The sequence below is a fragment of the Pezoporus occidentalis genome, unplaced genomic scaffold (genome assembly GCF_034315485.1).
Source record: "Pezoporus occidentalis ecotype Australia unplaced genomic scaffold, CSIRO_AGI_Poc_V1 ctg3, whole genome shotgun sequence".
Lineage (NCBI taxonomy): Eukaryota > Metazoa > Chordata > Aves > Psittaciformes > Psittacidae > Pezoporus > Pezoporus occidentalis.
This window is the reverse complement of record NW_026914940.1, coordinates 20,086,475-20,107,472: the sequence shown is the minus strand read 5'-3', so window position 1 is coordinate 20,107,472 and position 20,998 is coordinate 20,086,475. Positions and strand designations below refer to the sequence as shown.

General features: G+C 44.7%; 2 protein-coding genes across 7 annotated transcripts in view; one reads left to right on the top strand and one right to left on the bottom strand.

Annotated features, from left to right (window-relative positions):
- The window catches only part of GRHL2 (grainyhead like transcription factor 2), a 68,826-nt gene extending 62,799 nt beyond the window's left edge, over positions 1-6,027 (top strand). For all 6 annotated transcript variants that reach the window (XM_062627277.1, XM_062627278.1, XM_062627281.1 and 3 more), the window contains 2 exons: positions 2,635-2,699; positions 3,889-6,027. In XM_062627277.1, coding sequence (XP_062483261.1) covers positions 2,635-2,699; positions 3,889-4,003 — 180 coding nt within the window. In that variant the 3' untranslated portion in view covers positions 4,004-6,027. The remainder of the gene's footprint in view (positions 1-2,634; positions 2,700-3,888) is intronic.
- A 10,175-nt stretch (positions 6,028-16,202) lies between these two features.
- The window catches only part of NCALD (neurocalcin delta), a 53,096-nt gene continuing 48,300 nt past the window's right edge, over positions 16,203-20,998 (bottom strand). Inside the window, exons 3-4 of the mRNA XM_062627274.1 lie at positions 19,567-19,672; positions 16,203-19,284 (exon numbers count right to left, since the gene is read on the bottom strand). Of these exons, the coding sequence (XP_062483258.1) occupies positions 19,187-19,284; positions 19,567-19,672 (204 nt within the window). The 3' untranslated portion in view covers positions 16,203-19,186. The remainder of the gene's footprint in view (positions 19,285-19,566; positions 19,673-20,998) is intronic.

The window sequence follows — 20,998 nt, the reverse complement described above, 5'->3', positions numbered from 1 at the left end:
GGAATGTGTGTTAGGTATCCTAAATATCCTAGGGAAGTTTTACGCTGGAATGTGCAGAATGTTGTATATTAGCTGCTATTAAACCTTCTTGGCGCAGGAATGTTTCTCCTTGCTTGTTTATTTGCATGGAGTCAGTTAGTAGTGTCTTCAAGTACCAATCTTTACAATACCACCACAATATCACTTCAGAGTTATTAACCCAGAGAGGAAGGTATATTGTTTCCTTTTTGTTTGCACAGTTGTGACATTTTCTGCAGTTTCAGGTTGCAGTTTTTCTCTGATGCCTGTAATGAAGGATTTTTTCAACAATCTGGTGATTGCGGAAATTTTTATTATCACTTTACATGAAAGCTTTAATTTAGGGGTACAACAAAAATACAGACATTAAAGTTCAGCACCAGATTGCTGATCTGGCGTCATTCTGTTCTTGGTAAGCAAAGCTAGAGGTTGAGAAAGAAAAAGAGGAGAACATGAAAGTTTCTCTGAGAACTTTTCTAAGACAGTCAAGATTTACCCTCACAGTGTGGCACCTGGACACCCCAGAGGAGTCACCAGTCTTGGGTCAGGCAGCTGCAGCTGGACAACACAGGATGAGGCATTGAAGGAAGAGAGACTTGGAAAAATAGTGGTAGACAGGGGTAGAGTGTGAGTGAAGGGCAAAGTGTGGTTACCTACACAAGTACTTCTGGTTAGAGATAGGTGATTCCTTCTACTAGGGATCATGCCCGTGGGCCCTCCCTTGGATTCATGTGTGTAGGCTGGGTCAGGAGTTCACGAAGACTAGGTGGGGCATGCTGTCCCATTTGTGATGGAGAGTAGCTGGAATAGGTTAGGGCATCCCACACAGGGTTATGACAAACCCTGGGTCCAAATCACTGTTATTCTGCCCTCTTTGGAGCAAAGACTTGAACTTGCTTTAGATGAGGTATGTAATGGAGCTTCTGTGTAGGATGCATTTCTGCCCTGTGCATGTGGTTACCTAGCTTTTCTGTAGGCTACATAGCCTTTTGCATAGGCTACAGGAAGCTCAGAGTGAAAAAGATTGTTTTGTAGTCTGATAGGATGCTTGATATTGTGAGATAAGACAAGTGGCGTGAAGCCCCTCTTCTCCTAAGTGTATGAAGTGGACCACTCCCCACAGCAGGGAGAGTGTGACCATATAGCATGTGAGCTTGCGCAGCCTTGATGCTGAATTAGGCCTCTCTCAAGGCAAGGAAGAATATGGAACCAGGACTACAATCAGCATCTCTAGCACCATATCCAAAATGGCGGTGAAACAGCTGGTGCGAGTAAAACTGAAGTAGTTTACTATTGTATTTATACAATCCACAACTTATTTTGTATTTTATTCTCTGCTAGGTACAAAACTTAAGGACTGCATGGGTAACCTTATCAGTTACTCTTTGTTTACATCCTCCCCTTTCTCTTAGCCACAGATGCACACTGTGGTCAGAGGAAGCTGCAGTGTAAGAGAAGTTTTATTGGTTGTTCAAAATCTTGGAGTTGTGCTATACTTTTTAAATAAAAAATTGTATATCTTAGGTGAGATGACAATTATACAAATATAGGTGAGGTAGGCAAGTACAGGCTAATTAATTCTCTCTCTTAGAGAATTCTGGCTCTCAGGATGGGAGCCGTGCTTGGGTTCAACCTGTGGCTGTTTGAATCTGTCCTTGGTGCTGAGTTGATCCATTGCTTTCTTTCCATTTTCTACTTCATGATAATTGATTTAATTTAGTTCTCTAAATTATCACTTTTTCTTAATGGAAGCCTGAACACAAACACAAAGGAAGGATTTCACAGTGACTGGTGTTTGGCAGTCTTTAAATGGGTTTTTAATTGTGTATTTTGGTTCTCTAATGCGGAAGATAAGTAGTGTGCTATTTGGCTGTAACTTCATTTCACCTGGGAAGAGTAGGAAGCATAGTTCAGTTGGCAGTGGAGTAACACAGAACATTTATCACTGACAAAAAGTCATTTTTCTGTAATTATTTTCCATTATGGGACAATCCTTTTCTAAAGTATGAGCTGTGAGACCTGTTTCCTCAAAGAAGAGTTATGATTTGGAGCGGAAACATGGATCAGATGGAGAGCCTGGGGACACCATCTCCACCACAGGCTCAGAATGGACATCCAAAAAAGTTACTAATGCACTGCTGCAAAGCAATGCCAAAGAACCCCAGTGAAGTGCTTGTTGGTGTTGGTAATTTGTCAGCTGAGTAGTTCTTCCTTTTGGTGGAAGAAGCCTTTGCTTCCATGAGCTCAGAAAATCAGAGTAAGAAACAGCAGAAAGGCAGCTGATCAGATTGAAATTCCCTGGTAAGAGTGTTGACTCCTTGAGCAGAGCAGTAGGAGATGCTGAAGCAGTTCTGATGACTCACACCATATGAAAACTGTAATCCCCAAGTTTCTGTATGGAAATGATTGTTTTTTTCTGATCAAGATGTTTAGGATTATTCTCCCTGAATCATCCTTAAATGAAGCTATGGTATGGTTGCATGTGACTTTTCTGTATAGCTATCCTATCAAAATCTGCAGAGATAGTGTTTTAATGCCTTATGTGATGCAAGAGGTGATAATTTCATATTTGTTATTAGTCTTTAATGATAGTTTTGTGTATTTTTATGATTTCAGATCTCTGAGAAATATGGGCTGCCAGTTGAAAAGATTGCAAAACTTTATAAGAAGAGCAAAAAGGGGTAAGTGAACTAACTAGGGGCTATTGCAAGATCCTTTAGAAGTATGTGGAGATCCCAACTATGCCTGGGCCTCATGATGCTGGGTAGCATAAAGTCTTCTAGGAGACTTGCCCATATGCTTGAAATATTAATGTCTATGGAGGCAGAAAGGGATGGCAGAGGAGGAAATATGGATCTCCCGTCTGTGTCTGACCAGTGTTCACAGACTTACTGTGAAGAAACAGAGTTTGTGTTTGGAAAACATATTCGGATAAAGTCTGTTTTGTAGACCATATGCTTAATAACTGTGAAGCACTAGCATGGGAGAGGTGCTAGTGTGGAGTTCCTCTGCAGTATTAGGAAGAAGTAGGCTACTGTCTGAATCTGAAAGGCAGGCAGGCAATGTTTGCTGCAGGGGTTTCAGCTGGGTAAATTTAGACATGGGCATCACAGCTGTGATTTCAGAATAGCTAGGCTACTACTCCTCATCATAAATCTGAATCTCTTTACTTTAACATTTTTCGCTTCTAAATAACTGCAGTACTGTAGTGATATAATTTAAAATCTATCACTTATTTTCAGCTGTAATTCTAGCTTAGGGAATTGTGTCTGGGGATTTCTTTAGCTTTTGAGAAGACAGGTGAAACTTCTCATGTTTTGCTTCTTTCTAACACTGTTTCCAAGTGATATTTTCTTGGAAGAAACACTTTACAGTAAAAAGTGAGGAAAACACTCATATACACTTCTAATAGTTGTTGATATTCTCACATCCAAGCTGAGTCTAGGCCTGTGAGCTGTGTGCCAAGCACAAATTACACTGCTTCCTCATGTTAGCAGCGCACACCATGGAGGTGCAGCACCTCACGCAGTGTGGCTGAGTAGCAGCACGGAGGTGTAGCTGAGGGAGATACACCAGGCATGGGCAGCACCAGCTACTGTGTCTGCCAGGGATCTGGAGTGCAGTTCACCTTGTAGGCAGCTTAAGTGTGTTAACATCCCAGCACTGGCACGTCCCTTACCTTAACTACTTTGGGAAGAAGCAGCTTCTAATCCAAAGACTATGGGGCAGATCTTGATGCTGATTCCCGTTGTTGTCCCTGTGCTGGAGTCTGGTTTTGCATTGTAGTGAAGCGAGCACGTGCAGTGGAGTGCATGGCTTTCCCTTTCAGAGTCCTGGTATGTAAAAAGTGGTTTTTGCCTTTGTCACCAGTATCTTGGTAAACATGGACGACAACATTATTGAGCACTACTCCAACGAAGACACGTTCATCCTGCACATGGAGAGCATGGTTGAAGGCTTCAAGATCACACTGACAGAAATATAGCCTCAGGCAGAACCTTTTTGTAAGGAACCACAGCATTTCATCCTTCTTGGAAAGCAGAAGATTCCCCAGGAACTTGACACACATTGATCAGAGAAACTGTTACAAGACTGCTTTGAAAATACTGTCCGTTCTGCACATGTGCACTCACTGCATATAGGCTTGGGTTTGTCAGGCACAAGGCCACTCATGTTAACCTGGTCCCTTATTTATTGTTCCCCATTCTCTAATGTATGAGCAGTTACCAGCCCCCAGATTTGTAACCAGATGACCCACTGCAAGTGTGAAGTGCAGCATTTTAATCCATACTTTAGTGTGGACAAGCTCATTCTAAAACATGTTAAGGAACCATACTGGTCTAGTTTCAGAAATCTGGTGTAAATCACTTTACCAGTAGTTCTCTCCATTGTTGCTAAAAAACTGGTGCAGTGCTAAACATGGGGAAAGTGGCTGACAGAGTTCACTCACTCATACTGGTCCGTATCTCTCTCTAGTGTATAGTCTTGCCAAATACCTCTGGTAGTTCTCAGCACGTAGCAATGAGGACTTGTAAGTAAGGCATTCAGCTACAAATGTCACTTGTAAGTAAATGGTAAAGAAACCATTTTAACCTTGTATATAATGTTTATAATATGCAATAATATATTTTAACTACTGTATGCAGGTATGTTTACTGCCACTATGTTTTTTTATGTATTGGGTTTAGGCTTTAACAGGATCTTTCCTAGAGGATTAGATTGCTGAAATCTGTTGAGGAGTGTGTACTGAGAAGCTGATAACTGCATCTGCACCCATATGCTCCACCTTTGCCCACCTAGTCTTATAGTGCTACAGGGTCTGGAGTGCTCTGGCACAATGGTACCCACCTTAGGTGCCCAAGTCCCAGCTGTGGATCCCTGAGTGTCCCATCCAGCTGTCACCAAATCCAAGAGGTACCACGTGTCTGCTGCCTGGTGTGCCTAGAGGTACAGAAGGGATTTCTCCTGTTCTGTTGATGAAATGGAGACTCTCAAAGTGGGCTTTTCTCAAGCCTGTGGAGGGAAAGGTGCTTTCTGCAGCAGCCTGCTCATTAAAGCATTCCTTTAGACTGTAAGAAACAGGACTTAAAACTCTCCTTAAGGGTACTTGCTCTTGTAGCTCCATTGAATGTTTCTGTTTTGACTTTTAGGACAGTTGGGTGAGGTATAAACCTGGGCGTGATGTAAATATTTTATCAAAACTGGAACAATTTTACCAGTGGAGACTGAATATCCCACAGCTGAGGTGTGGAGATTGGTCTCTCTCACAAGGGCTGAATCTGAAGCCAAGTCGAACTACAGGGTTATCCTGTCAAATTTCACCACTGTCTCATGAATTCTGTGAAGAGAGAAAATAGTGCATGCTAAAATCGTAATAGGAAAAGGGTTCAAGGCCTGAATGTGTCTGTTCTCCCTCCCTCCCTCTTCCTTTGGTGTGTGGTCTTTCTCCTTTTGAGGAAGAGTTTTGTAGTAATTCCTGTATCTTTTTATAATTATGTACTCCAGCAAAGATGCTCTTGCTACCTTGCTTAAGAGCAGACATCCTGGGAATGCATACAGGGGATTTATGGTGGTTCAGCTTGTTTCTGCTTGGCTCAGGCTGAGATAAAATGTCTATGCTGACTTAGCCCAGATACTTTTTTCCTAAAGAAAAACAGAGGACAGTTTTGGCAGGTGGCATTAGGAACTGGGACCAGCACATAGGACTGGTGAGCACTGGTGTTAGTTCATGTATTTCTCTGTTTTTTTAACGGTGTTTGGGATCCTAAGGATAGCAGCTGGGCTCTCTCAGTTGGTCATCGTGTCTGGGCAGAAGCTGCAGGTGAAGCATAGAAGTAAATGTGTGCAGGAGTTGAGCCCTGGTTCAGCACTCAACCCTGCCATCTAAGCTTTCTTGCTTATAGGGAATGCCTGTGGCATCTGGGGCTGGCCTGGGTTGGGATGTGCTGCCTTAAGAGAGAACAGTGAGAATTTGGGTTTCACAGAGAAAGACGGGGATGTCTGGCAGCACCAGCACTCACAGCACCAGCACTCAGGTAAATGGAACGTTCTTGTCTTACACATGGGTGGAGATGTGCTGGGATCTGTTGGATGCTTCAGCATCTTGTACCGAGGAGCAGCGTAGGATCAGTAAGAAATGCTGAGGCTGAAGGAGCTCTTTTCATTGCCTTTCCAGGAGCTTTTGATCAGGTGCTGTCCATGGAAGGAGGGTTGCTTTCAAGATTAATTGGAAGCTTTTCTAAATACATCTTAAAGTGTGTGAATTCCTGGTACAAAAGAACTTGCACTTCTGCCTTTAGTTCCTTATACAGTCTCAGTGAAGGTAGCAGGGTTGAGGAAGATGAGTAGGATTTACCCTTATAGTAAGTTTATTTTTAAAGTAACAGCTAGAGCTAGTTAAAGATGGTCTCCCTTAGCTTTATCTGCTGGGGTCTGAGAGCTTCATTTCTCTGCTCCAGATGCAGATGCATTGTGAGCACCCAAGACATTACAAACAGCACATCCCCTTTCACACCTTCAGTTGTAGTTGCAGCATCAGCTGCTGCAGGAGCACTTGAGCCCTGGATGCCGGTCCTGGCCAGCTACAAGCTCTGAGGGTTCACCTTGTTGGTCAAAACCAGGCTATCAGAGTGATAGGGAAGGGCTAGGAAGAGTAATGCAAACTTCTGAAGCAGTGGCCTGCCTCATGCCCTGCTTGATTCAAAGGTCTTGAGGAGTACAAAGTGCTGGCATGCATATTGTTTAAAATACACATGTTGCTTTTGTTTAATGAAAAATATTGATTACTGCTGGATCTTCCAAATATTATGAGTTAAATGGAAGTAGGATTTGGCTGCTGTTCAGCAGGGGACAGGAATATCTGCCTTGCTTCCTTTATCTCTTCGTGGCACTACTGTGGTTATTTATTTAAAGGAACAAAACTCCCATTTCCTTTCCTTCTTCAAGACAGTAGTCTTGAATCTGAACCAGTGCAGCCTGAAGGGTGGCTTTCTCCTCAGCTTGTTTTCCCTATGAAGAATTAGAGCTGTGCAGCGTCTGTAGATGTGTGTCGAGAGACTGATAGAGATGTGCAAAAGGAAAATAGCCTTCGAAGCCCTAATTTTCATCCCTGCTACAGATTTGGCACCATGTCTGTCCATTCAATGTTTTATTATGAAACCCCAAACCTCAAATTTTAGTTTCTTTCTACATAGTCAGTTGCTGATATCCCCATAATCAAGTACATCCTTTCAGTGAAGCTTTGTTGATGTACAGTGGTGTCTCCATCAAGACATTTTGGAGGATTTTTACTACCGAATGTAAACTACCAAGAAGAGCTCTTTCTTCTTTCCTGTGTGTCCTCTCATGAAGTTTTCAGTCAATGGAATTCAGAGCTTGAGTGTCTTTCTTGTATGTTTTCCTCTTTCAGTCTACGAATTGTTTAAATGTTGTAATTTAATTCAAACAGTTATCAAAAACTAAACTCTCCAGCTGTTAGAGATGCTGTATATTGATTGATATGAACAGGACAGGAGTACCTTAGGACTTTTAAAATGTAAAGCTTATGAAATGTTTATATGCTCTTCCATTTCCTATGAATTGAGACAAGATACAAACAAGAATGTTTGTGCCAAAGTTTGTGACAAGCCTTCTTTCTGGCAAGCAAGGAAACTATGTATAAATAGTGTGCTTTTATATTAAGAAAATAGCTCATGTAACTTAATAGTGTTGCAAGTGGGAGAGGGGTTTGATAAACTGTAAATACAGTTATTTTATTTTTTTGTACATTTTTAAGAAGGAAAAAAATAAATATTCCTATGTATGAGAGAACAGTTGCGTGCTGAGGTGTGTATTGCTCCGTGCTGGGATTGAGTTCCCATTTCTGAGCCCAGAAAACTTCAAAAAGAAGAAAATATAAATTCATTCTACTGAGGGAACAAGAACAGAGACTGAAAAAAATAATCACCAAAAATGGCTTCAATGACTGGCCTGGTGGATGGGGGAGAGCAGTGCATATTGCCTACCTGGAGATCAGTAAGGCCTTCAATGCTGTCTCCTGTAAGATCCTCACAGAGAAGCTGTTGGTGTGTGGGCTGGATGAGCACACAGTGAGGTGGATTGACGGCTGAACTCCTGGGCCCAGAGAGTGGTGATCAGCAGCACGAAATCTAGCTGGACGCCAGTGACTAGAAGTGTACCCCAGGGGTCAGTCCCAGCCTGCTGGGGTGCAACATGTGCTCCATTGCCTGAGGATGGGCATCCCCTGAAGCCAGGCTCTGCTGGGAGCCTGTCCACTTCCCTGCCATGAGACAGAAGCCTTTGGCTTTGCACAGTGGGATGCACAGGCCAGCAAAGGTGGTATATGGAGGATTTTAGAATCCCCATGCAACTAAACACCTCCTTATACTTTGCCTTTTTTTACTGTAATTATGCCATAATACAAGTTGGGTTTAATGCTAAATTGTATTATGGCCTTAATGGGAGAGTGAGGAGAATGTGTATCTGGGGAAATTTGTCACACTGGAAGCTCGTACAATAAAGCTGGTCTGAAGGTGCACTGAGCACACAGGGTACCTGGACAATGTGACTGATGCTCCTCCAGCCTGCTTCAAGCCTGGATTAATGCGCAGTTCCACAAATAGTCTGGGTGGGGGTTTAATCTCAAGAGGAAATAGCACTGGTTTCAGTTACCGTCCAGCAGGATATCAACTCCTTTTAGCACCCTGGTGCTAATCCCAGCTCCACGTTTAACCTAGGTAAAAGTAGGTAAAAGTTTGAGGAGCTTAGGGAGCGTACACAGGAGCATGAGCCAGCCCTCTCGAGAGCCCGGCTGAGGCTGGCAGGAGCCCCTGCTGTGACAGGCTCTGCTGCCACCCCATGAGCCATGTTTCAGAGTGACCAACCACAGCTACCACCCCCCCAGCGCATGATCCCATCCCACATCCTCTTCCCTGACAGCAGCAGAGGCTTCCCTGAGGTTTGCTCACCAGTCCGTGGAGCGCCATGAGCCTTTAAGGCTCTGGTGTGAGGGGAGTAACAAGGCATGGCACATCACAGCTAGCTGCAGCAGAATGTTTATTAGTAGGAAAGGACATTTAGGGGGTTTCAGTCGGAGAATTGGTTTGAACCATTGGTATCCACCATACACTGGTTTTCATCAAGATTGTTCAAGGTTACATATTTATATAAGAAAACAATAATTCATATTTAGGTGCAATCAGTAATTCCAGTATGAAAAAGCACCATGTCACAAAACAGTTTACAATACAAAAGTCTTCAAAATCTAACATTTAAAACAATTTGTTCAACAGTAATAACAATACAGTAAAAAAATTCTTACTTCCCTTCAAACGATACTGCTTATATATTTGGCACTGAAAAAGAAACTACCACCAACTCACCTTTTTAACCACACAATGCTGTTTTGTGAGTGTCTATATACAAGGAAAAACATGCTTTTGAAGTCAGTTGTTTTGCCAGGAGCAGTTTGAACTGCTTTCTCCATTAAAAATGAAACAGCTATAAGAAGTAAACCTCCTAAGCTGCAGCTTGTCTTGTCTTTTGGCCCAGGACATGGTCTGGAGAAGCATCTCCCTGTGACTCGATTCATTGAGTAAGTCAGTCCTGCCTGGAAGGCTGGATCTGAGCCCCTCTTCCTTCTCCAAATCAGACAAGAAGCATAGACCTGAGCCCCCTGAATGGTCCTGTCTTTTAGAGACTTGACCCCGAGCTCTCACTGTGTATTAAGCACCCCAATAAGATTCTGACCCCAACCCAAACGTGCCAATAGGTTCTTTAATTGCTTAATTCCTCAAGATTTTAATTAATTAATTTTAGTCACCTGCACAAATAGTCTTAAAATGTGAATCCATTGGCTTTGTCCTGGTATAGCCAGCACTGCCAAGGAAATCTGAGCATGCACATGGGTGAGCTGAGGGAGAAGGAAGCCTGATACTTGGGCCCACAGGGTGCTCCGAGTTAGGGGACCCTTCTCTCAGGTCTCCTTGGGGGCCAGGACTTGCACATAGCAAGGAGGAGAGAGGACGGAGCTTGAGTTGGAGAGAGGGAAGGACAGAAAACAAGACTTTTCAGGAAGAATTCGTTTCTGCTGAAAACTGACCCCTGTTAAACTGAGAACACAGGTGCTATGCTCGGGGTGCAACACCCGTGCCTGTGTGCAGCTATGACGGTCCTTGAAAAGGCCGATAGATTCTAGTGAACATGCAGTCCTTGGTGCTGCCACTAAAAGCTGAACAATAAAAAGAAGAATCATTTAAAATAGTTTTTACATCTTACACCAAAGATGCCACTACGAGAACACAACAGTGTCACACATTAAGTAGTACAGTCTTAAAAATGCAAACCAACGCTGGTAAGACTTCTATACATTCTGCATATTGTATGTACAGAGAGAACAGTTTCTCAAGAGGATGGGCATAGAGAGATAATCTGTTTTGTTCTGAGTACGTTGCATAATACAAATACATTATCAGCATAAGAAAATTTTACTCAGACACTAAGAGTTCAAGAAAGGTCCTAACTGGAAGTTAATAACAGGGGAACTGGTGCACATGCTGGGGGGCACAAAACACATACTTTGCCCTTCGCCAAGTTCTCCACCTCCTCTGATGGCCTAATCCTCTACTCCCATTTTACCAGGTAGGTTTAACATGTCGCTCTGCAGTTACGTGCTTCCAAAGCATGCAGCAAGAGCTGTCCTCAGTCTCCCTGACAAGAGTCCTTTCCATGGGCTTTGCCTGGCTGACAGCTGGCTGGAGACTTGGAGTATCACCAAATTTGCTCACAGCAGAACCTGGGGGGGGGCAGGGATTAACACATCACAATAGCTATAGGCAGCTGCACGCAGGACACTAGCAATTCTAGACAGCCATAAGAAAAATATGAGGACCAAATTAATTTAATTCATAGTCATCCCTCTTCTTTCTGAGTCATAAAAGTCTTCCTTAGAATATGTAGGTTTGCTTACAAAGCGTTCACCTAGAGAGGTATCTGGTTTTGCCAAGACACAGGATATGCTGAACTCCATGCTGCTGCAGTTAGTTTGCCCATGGTAGCTTATTGAAAGTTAGATCTGGTATCTCTACTGTACACTGCAATGCAGAAACAGCCTGAGGGAACAGAAATAAAGCTCTCCTTGTGGAATGGTCATGGAACAGGAACACGACAGTTGGATCTATTCAGACTTTGGTCATGGCTTATCTCAATTTATTAGTCTCTACAGCATCAAAACATCTGCCCCAGTTTACGCAAACAAATTGTTGTGGTTTAACCCCAGCTGTCGCTAAGCCCCACACAGCTGCTTACTCATCCCCATGGTGGGATGGGGGTGAGGACTGGAAGGGTAAAAGTGAGAAAACCTGTGTGTTGAGATACAGACAGATCAACAGGTAAAGCAAAAGCTGCGCACAGAAGCAAAGCAAAACAAGGAATTCATTCTCCGCTTCCCATGGGCAGGCAGGTGCTCAACCATTCCCAGGAAAGCAGGGCTCCATCATGCGTAACAGTTACTTGGGAAGACAAACACCATCACTCCGAACATCCGCCTTCCTTCTTATCCCCCCCCCTTTTTATGGTAAGCATGACATCACTCAGTATGGAACATCCCTTTTGGTCAGTTGGGGTCAGCTCTTCCGAATGTGTCCCCTCCCAGCTTCCTGTGCACCCCCAGCATAGTCACTGGTGGGGTGGGGTGAGGAGCAGAAATGGCCTTGACTCTGTGTGAGCACTGCTCAGCAGTAAGGAAAACATCTCTGTGTTATCAACTCTGTTTCCAACACAAATCCAAAACATAGCCCCTACCAGCTACTATGAAGTAAATTAACTCTACCCCAGCCAAAACCAGCACACAAATGTACAACTATTTACTGTTGCATCCATCACGTCATTCACTCAGCACTATTTAAAACTCAAAAGGTATCAAGTACTTCCATCAGAAGAGGCCAATATTGGTCTCCTCTGGTTCAAGAGCAGAACAGAACTGAATATACAAATATTAACTACGAGGCTGTTCAGACAGAATTGAAGTGAGCAAGTGGAAGAGATAAGCATATTGAAACGTGGCTCAATCTGTCCCCTTGCAGCATATGTGCAGACAAAAATAATCCCTAACATAACTAAGCACTTCGTTTTTACTAGGCGCAGTGAGCCCACCTTGCTAGTGGCTGCTCAGGCAGCTCTGCTTTTGGGATCGTTGGGACTTTTGCTAGCACAGGAGCTAAACAACCGTCAGGGCTGAATGTGAGATAGTCCAAAATTAATAAATAAACGAACCATGAATACAACTAAAACACAAATGAGGAAATTAAACAAAAAATACCGAAGCAACATGATCTTGCAGCGCTTTTGCATGGCTAACATGGAGCATGATGTCTTTAGACAGTTTCCTTAGATCCTTATCTGATTGGAACTCTGTTTTTCCTGGAACTCTGTTTTTCCTTTTCTCCCAGATACTAATAAAACTATTTGGTTGCCCTGGAAATGGGAATAAGCTCCTGACAGGAAATAAAAAGCTGGTGCTGTCAGGGAACTGTGACTTCTCCCCAACCAACCACACAGGACCCGTTAATCTTCCCTCGGAGCGCAGCCAATTAACAGCACAAATGAAGTTTAGAATCTAAGAGGATTGTCTCAGGTGGGTTTGCTAATCACCATCATCCCGCTCCGTGCGGGAGCCTGAGGCCAACCCTGAGTATGGCTGAAGCCCCTGTCCCCAGGGAGGAGAAACCCAGAGCTCACACTCTCGACACGTGTTTTTGACAGTTTCCACCTGACATTGCCGCAACAAAATAATCTCTTGGTCCACAGCCCGTGGGTGCTCCAGGCAGCACTGGGGCACTGCACGCTGAATGGTGATGCATTGGAAGATACTGCTCCTGCCTGGAAGAAATCAGCACCCTGTGGAATGAACCATGGGAGCGGAGAGCGAGCACCAGTCAGGTTCAGCCTGCAGGGCATCAACAAACACACGGTCATGAAAACTGCATTGTTCCAGAGGTTCAGTGTGTTCTTGAAATGCTTCGTACTGCCATTACTTAATAGTGGGAAATAAATAGTGTGGTTGGCAAGGTACACACAGGAGGACCAAAGGCTGGAAACCAAATCAGAACCTGTTCAATCCAAGCACATCAAGGTTGGCTCCTCCAGATATCAAGGGCTGATGTTTGTTACCCATTCACATGAGGGTGGGCATGCCAACCAGGAGATGGGAGCAAAGCCTCGGAGAGCCAGACACGCTGAGCGCCTGCCCTGGAAGGTGAGAACATCTTTGGTGTAAGGTCAGGGCAAGAGGGGAAGATCTAAGACGTGTCTCAGCTGCACAGTAAGAGAATGCTACGGAGACGGTGACCATTGTGTGCCTTGAGATCTCAGAAGCACTCAGCAGGCTGAATAAGCTCAGATGACCTCAGATATGATCTGAGCCAGAGTTCCCATCCTCATCACATGGTGACGTGGGGATGGAGCAGCCCAGGAGGTCCCACAGACAGGGCTGGTGCAGAGGAGCTATTCTGTGCTGACTATTGCTTAAGGGGGCTTCACCTTCAAATTCAGCCCCTGATCTGAAGGCAGTGATGTCTCTTAGAGTGTTTAATTTCTCTAGCCTTTTCACATTGTTCACTACAACCCAAGCTTGTTTTTGTCTTATTTCTTGTGCATTAGTCAGCATTTTACATGTGATAGCTTAATCCCAAGTAAACACATTAAAATAACTTTTGACCTGTGAGAGTAATGAGGAAATCAACTCCGTACATTGTGAGAAGCCCCTCACATCTGGCCCTTTCAGCTGTTACTTCTTAAGATAAGGAGAGTATATCTGAAAGGCTTCGTATTTTATCCTGTGAAAATCTCCACTCCTGAAACAACTTCTCAATATGGATGATTTGGAAGCAACAGCAGCAAATGCCAGGCTGGAGTAAGGGGTGCTGCTAACTGAGACACCCATGGTAGCCAGGGTTGGTTTCTGCAAGGAACAAGGAGATTGACTTTGCATTCAACAGATCATTCTACTGCTCTGAATGCCAGAGGCACCTGATGGCTTCTGCAGCCCCTCAGTGATGGCTGTGATTTCTAGTGTCACTGCTTTCCATGTCAATTCACAAACCCTGCTGCTTTTTCCCTCCCTTTGCTTAAAACACAGCTGTTCTTCTCACCTTCCCCAGCCTGCAAAATATTACCTGGGCTTTGAGAACCAAACAGAGCTTTTCCTTGTTGCTTACCAAACCAGGAAGAAAGCTCCTGTAGGCAATGTTTTGCCCTCAAATACACTTAGGAAATGCCTTATGCTCTTCCTGGAAGCTGTTTGTTCAGCTCCTAACCTGGGCCTGGAGAACAGCACTGTTGCTTATATGTAAGAAAGAGCTTCTCCTGCAGCTGCATGCTCATGATGAAGATATTCAAATGCATATTTTGTCAGTGCCTCTGCCTGAATACACAGCAGACAGAGCTGCTCAGCTAGACGGTGCCATTTCTGGTCTAGCCATATCTCAGAGCACATCACACCATGAGACTGACATATCACTGCTTTGTATCTTATCTGCTCACTGCACAGTCAATGGAAAACTCCGCATGCAGCTCTGAGCACTGCTGTCTGTGCTTGCCAAGTGTCTCTGCATTTCTAAGCACAAGTTCTACCCACGATACCAAGGAAACTGACTTCCCCCACTGTAAGACTCCTACATGAGATCCCACCCAGTAAGACACAGAGCAAAGAACACATCCAAATGGTTGTGCAAAGGGCAGGTGAACTAGTCTTCTAGGTGAACTAGACACCAGTTACCTGACGCCCAACTCCAAGCCCAAAGACCTTGCCAGGAAACCGAGGGCACACCATGAGAAAGACAAAGAGAGGTGCGGGTTGTCCAGCCCTCCCCTACACGTGTTTCACTTGGCACTTGTACACTAGGCTTCAAAAGGAAGACCTTTTGAAGGCTTCCTCCTGTATCCTGACCATGCTACACTGCTGTCATATTGCATCTGCACCAGTGTGGCTAAAAAATTGTAGAGAGTTTTAAAAGGCGGACAGCTGAGCTCAAACCATTTGTTCCGAGGCAGGAGCTCCATCCCCACCACCACGCGTCCCCAGGAACCTGCCAGTTGTCACCGTGTTCCCTGGTTCACATGGACTGAGAGACGTTCAGCCACGGCCACGTTCTCAGATTAGTCTGTGGATTAGGGCTCAACATCAGTTACCAGAGTTCACCAAGTTTCCATGAGTCAGCTGAGCCGAGGTTGCTGCCCATGTGTGCACTCTAGCCCACAGCAAATGCAAGGTAATGCGACTTAGCCTGGCCTGCAGTGAAAGAAAATTAAGGTAAGCTGCATTATTGCACGTTTGCCATCACTGAACAGAGCACATGCTGAGAAGTGCTGGGGCTCAGCCTGCAGGGGCAGTTATTAAACCATGGGGACTTGGTCATGTGTGACCATTTCTGGTGCCGGTGTCCAATACTTCCGCACATAGAGCTCAGCTACAGAAGTTACACACTTCCGGCTGACTGTTTTAATCAGCAGTGTCTAGAAAATGTGTAGGTCATGCTTTGTAACAGAGCAACAAGAGACAAAATGCACTAACAGTAAGACAAAAATCCTACAAGCTCCTAAGAACAGCAAGAGGAGCAGCACAGCCCTGTGTACCTCAGGAACATCCACTGCTGTGAACTCGCAGGGCTTCAAACAATCTTGAAACACAGACCTTTCTTCAGTGTCTCTCAAACTCTAAGTGCTCACAAAAACATGGATGCCAGTTTTGCAAGCGTAGTGTTCCCTTTTCCCTTCCCAAAACACCCTAAACCAAATCAGGCTCCTGCAGATCACACAAGCCACAGTCATCACTTCACATCTTCTGGCCCAGAGCATGGCAAGCTGATTGGGAATGCTGAATAAATGGGACTGGCATTTTCCATGGATTCAGTCTACATGCAGGATGTACTCAGTAATTCCTTTGGACAACACATAGAATCATAGAACAGTTAGGGTTGGAACATGAGTGAAGGCTGCCTCTTTCACATGCACTACTACTGGAGAATGCATCTACAAAACTGAGAGGTGATGTGAAGCAATAGCTGCTGCCTGCCGTCCTTCCTGTATGGAGAACTGCTAACTGATTGCTTGAAGTGCCTGACTTGCTGTGCTGTTTCCTACAGGATAGCTAATTTTGTCTCTATGTTTATGAAGGCAGTTATGATCGCAAATGGGAATAGCAGCAAAGCATAAAATTCCAGTCAAGGTGGATCTCAGTACTTCTGTCCTGCTGACAGAGGTCTGCAGATGCTCCTATCACAACTCCAGCTATCAATCACTTTTAAAGTACATGCAGAGGCAGACAAATAAAAGAATAGCTAATAATATAAACCAATACCAATCATCAGTGGTAGCTAGGTAAAAGAATAACCTTATTTCACTCTGTAAATGTTTACACAATAGTCTTATCTCCAGCTATATCCTCTGCAGCTGTAGGCTAATTCTTATTCTTCCAGATTTTGTGAACTGTGGGAAGAATTACACCTCCACTGGCCTGGGGTTATATCACAGGGTTTTTTTTCAAACACGTGCTGTACGGTTCTAACATGTGAAGCAAACCTGGCCTTAAAGCCCCAAAACTACCGAGCATAAACAAATGGAGAGATGAGGTTCTGGGCTAGAAATATCTTATAAGAAGAGCTGGAATGCAGTTGCTTCAATAAAAAGCAAGGATTTAAAAGTTTCAGTCACATGCATCTGCTCTCACAACATTAAGACGAAGATGGAACTGTGGAAGGTGTCCCAGTTCACCTTCAGTAAATGCTGTAGGTCTGGGCTGCTTTGGATGTGGGTGTCTGCACTGAGCCAGTACGTTAGAAGCTCAGGAGGGTTTCACTAGTGCCACCTAGTCCTGCCTGTGCAGCAGTGGCAACGGAGTGCCTGGGAGTGGTGGGGACAGTGGGACTGGTTGTTGCTGTCTGGTAGAGTGGGTGCTGATCAGTGCATGCCCACTGACCTTCCTGCAGCAATCCCAGCAGGCTGGCCAGGCTCGTCCTGCTGGAAAACTGCCCTCAAAGCACTAAGAGAGAACACGGCTTTCAATAACCATGAGGTGATGGATATGGGAGATGGATACAGGCCAGAACCTCTCCAGATAAACCTGAAAATTACCTTGGAGGAGGCAGGCACAGGCTGTCCTTTGAAGGGTTAGATTTGTGCACAGGATGTCTAATGAATATTAGGGAGAAAGATATAGGGAAGATTTCTCTATCAGCTGGAAGAACCGGTGCAAAATTTGTCAGGGATGCTCGTAACAGCTAAAAATCCCACGTATTGAAACCTGTTTGTGTCTGTGGCTGGGCCTCTGATGCTTTCTCATTTTCCCACACACATCATTTGAGACAAAGGTGTGTGCCGGATGAGTGTAATTAGCCACTCCTAGTAATTTTATTACAACTGATTAGCAATGTTATTTTCGATTTATGTTTTATTTTAATATACTCCGCACTTCACACCTGGCAAAGCAGACGGTAGGGAAAAGTGAAGTCTAGGATTCTTTTCTCTCAGTTATTGTACATGCTAGCTAGTGTTCAACAAAAAATTCTTTATACTCAGCTACTTCTTCATGACTTCTAATTAGTACTTAGCTAACCAACATCTGCAAAGCAGACTTATTTTACTTAGTTTATTTTAAATTAAGGCTACTGGGGATTAGCATCTACAAGGTCACTTGACACAACGCCAACCTTGCCGATCAGACAAAGGGTTACTCTAACGAGCTCATGAATTCCCAGCGCTGTGCACTGCCAACACGGGTACCTCTCCAACAGGATCACAGAGCAGGCTTCAGCTAATGACAGATTAATGCCAATTTAGTCAGCATAATGCCTCCTGTCGCTAAAGCTTTTCTGTTGCAGCAGTGCTGATAAGGTCCCTAAGAAATCCCATGTATGTGAACTAGCTTTGCTTACAGCAACTTTGACCAAAGGTTGAAGTTTTGCAGCAGCAGATTTCAGAACTCCTGCATCTAGGCGAAAAGATAAACATTCAACATTTCTCTCAAGAGCTGATCTTTTTTTTTGTTTTAATTTTATATATATAAATATACCATAAAGCGTACCATTTCCTCTTTTCAGTACAGAGTTTTTGAACTTTACTAAATAAATGAAATGTAAATGCTACAATTTTATGTTTAAAACAAGTTTTGATGACAGCCTTTCCCTAAGAGCAGGCCTAGAAACTCTGTTAGCTATGTGGAGAGAGACAAAAACACCCTCAAAACTTTCTTCTATGCAAGAGCATTCAGGGCAGCAGATGTGCCTCAGCTGGAGCTGCTTGCAGGTGTCTGTGAGTTCCTCACATGAATGCCCACTCTCCTTAGTAGAAACTGCTTTATTACTAACCTGAAAGTTTCACATTCAACATGTATCTCCCTTAAATTCATTGTCAAGACCCAGTTTTCCATATTCTGTGTCTGCCTTTGCTGATCCCAAATGGCAAGAGGTATCGTCAGTTGTGGATTTGGGGATCAGGATTGCAGATTGCTGAATTTTCAGACAAAGCTATGTGAAATCAACCACTGTAAACCTAGTAAAAAAGTCAACCTTTGTTTTTGCCCCTTCTCCTTCACAACCTGGAAAATGTTCACAGCATTGAAACAATGAGGCATTGGAGCAGGGGTGCAGGCAATACACCCCACACATGATTTGCACTTTCATACTTCCTCCCTATCCTGTCTTTGACCTCAACTGGTGCCTCCTGGACAGGAGAGGAAGAGCTCCAGGTGAATCCTACCCAACCCATCACAACCACTTCAGTTCATTCTTTACTACGCTTTTGGGTCCTGCGGGTGAATACTCAGTGACTAAAGCAGCAATCTAAAATCTGTCAGTGTGTCTTGCTGCCAAGGGCTTTGTTGTTGGTTCACTCCTTCTCAACGTGTACTTTCCAAAACAGACACGTTAAAACAGAAAAGTCCAAAAGGAAATCTTTAAAACGATTATAACACCACAATATCTGTTTAAAACAGTACTGCCTGTGCTCTGGACAACTTGTTAAGAGCAATTCAGCATTCTTATAATTAATCCACAACAAAAGAAGCTATAAGATGCCACAAATGAAGGCATAATTGGCCGTACAGAGGCAACACTACCATGAATGTTGTTTGGCAAGGAAAAAAAAAAGCAGATACAGTATTCATCCAAAAATGGGTTCAGAACTGCCCGGCGCTGCTGGGATCACACTGCAGGAGACGGACTATGGATGGATCGCTCTTGGCGCCTCGGATGAACTCCTCCAGAGAGAGCTTTCCTAGAAGAGAAACACGTTTGCTTAGCACATGCGGTTGGTTGCAGCACACGTGCCAAGCCTTTGAACAAGCATGGTGGAAGGAAATGGGGAGAACTCCAGGAAAATCCCTGGGAAAGCAGCCCCACGAGGCAAAGCCCTGCCTGCCTACACCCCACTGGCTGTGTGTGGTGTGGCTTTGCCTGGGGAGCCGAGGGAGGAGTGGTGGGTTTGAGGGGTCACCCCGTGTAGGCAGGACACCCCAGTCATCCAGCACGGGGGCAGAGGCATCTGGAGGGTGCCTACCATCACGGTTGGTGTCCATCTGGCGGAAGATCTTCTCTGTCCTCTTCTCTGGTGTCGACTCATCTTCCGGCATCTTCATTACAGATGAAACCATCTTATAGATTGCCTGTGTGATATGACAGGAGCAAAGAGCTGGTAAGAAACACATTATCTTAATGCAGATTTTCTCCTGGTGACAGAAACAGGCAGAAAATATCCTGGGAACATTGGCTTAGACCTCCTCTCTGGATGCTGAAGGGAGTCGCGTGGCACCAGTGCATGCAGCTGCCCTCCTCAGCGGGACGCTCATTTATGGAATACTGTGTTTCCTTATTTAGTCATGGTCTAACACGATCTGGGTTTGGACCGAGGTTACATTTTTCTGTATTAAACCAGACTTCAGATGAATTTATCACTTTCACAGCACATTAGGCCCTGGCAGCTCCCAGAGCCCAGGGGGAATGGTGAGACCGCTGAGGTTTTGTCCCATTCTGTGATGTGTCTCCATGCTTCAACTACTCAGGCTCCATCCTCACCACCCTATCCCCCTCATCCTGTCTTTGCTTCCCTTATCTCCTGTCTCTCCCCTCTTGGTCAGCACCCTGCCCACAGGGAGGCAGTGACTCTCTCCTGCATTTGCCATGTCTCACAGCTAATGAAGACTTGACCAGCAAGGAGGTGGCCTTTTCCTCCTTGTCAGGGATTGGCATGCATGCACAGCCCAAAACCCCATTCACAATTCATTCCACAGAGAGCAGGTGTCTAATCCCACATGGCATTGGTGCTACCCATAGCTATTCTCTGCACAGACAAATCCATTAGTCACGGATGGTACTAGCTGCCCCTAAATGAGAGGTACTGTTAATTTTAAACCAAGGATGAGTAGTTGGCTCTGAACTGGTCATCCAAATGTTGCCTGCACATGTGAGCATGCAGTACCAGTACTCAAGTGTTTTTTTCCTCAGATACCTTTGTGGTGCCACACAGCTGTGAGAACAGAAGCAGTCAGATGACTGCAGGGTGGTGGCCTCGGGGGAGCCTTCTGGTCCCTTCTGGCCCCTTGGCACATCCCAGCCAAGGCAGCCTTGCCCTGGGCTGACCAGGTCCTTCTGCTTCCAATCACAGCTCTGGTTGACAGGCACTACACTGAGCAGTCACTTTGCCCTCCAACCCTGCTCTATAGATGTGGGTAGCTTGCTTTCAAAGATTCAAATTCTTGTTCCGCCCTCAAAACACGGTGCCTGCAGCCATCAGTTGATAACTTAGGGCAGATGTGGTTGCTGTAGGGTATGATTTCTTTAGCTGTTTGCTCTCCACTTCCTCCTGATCTGGAAAGGGGGGTCCTTGGTTCAAGTCCAAGATTGCTCACTGGATCTCCCCTATCCCCATTCTTCCTAGCACACTCCCATCGTCTGGCCCACAGCCCGCAAGGGCTGACTTCAGGAACGTAACA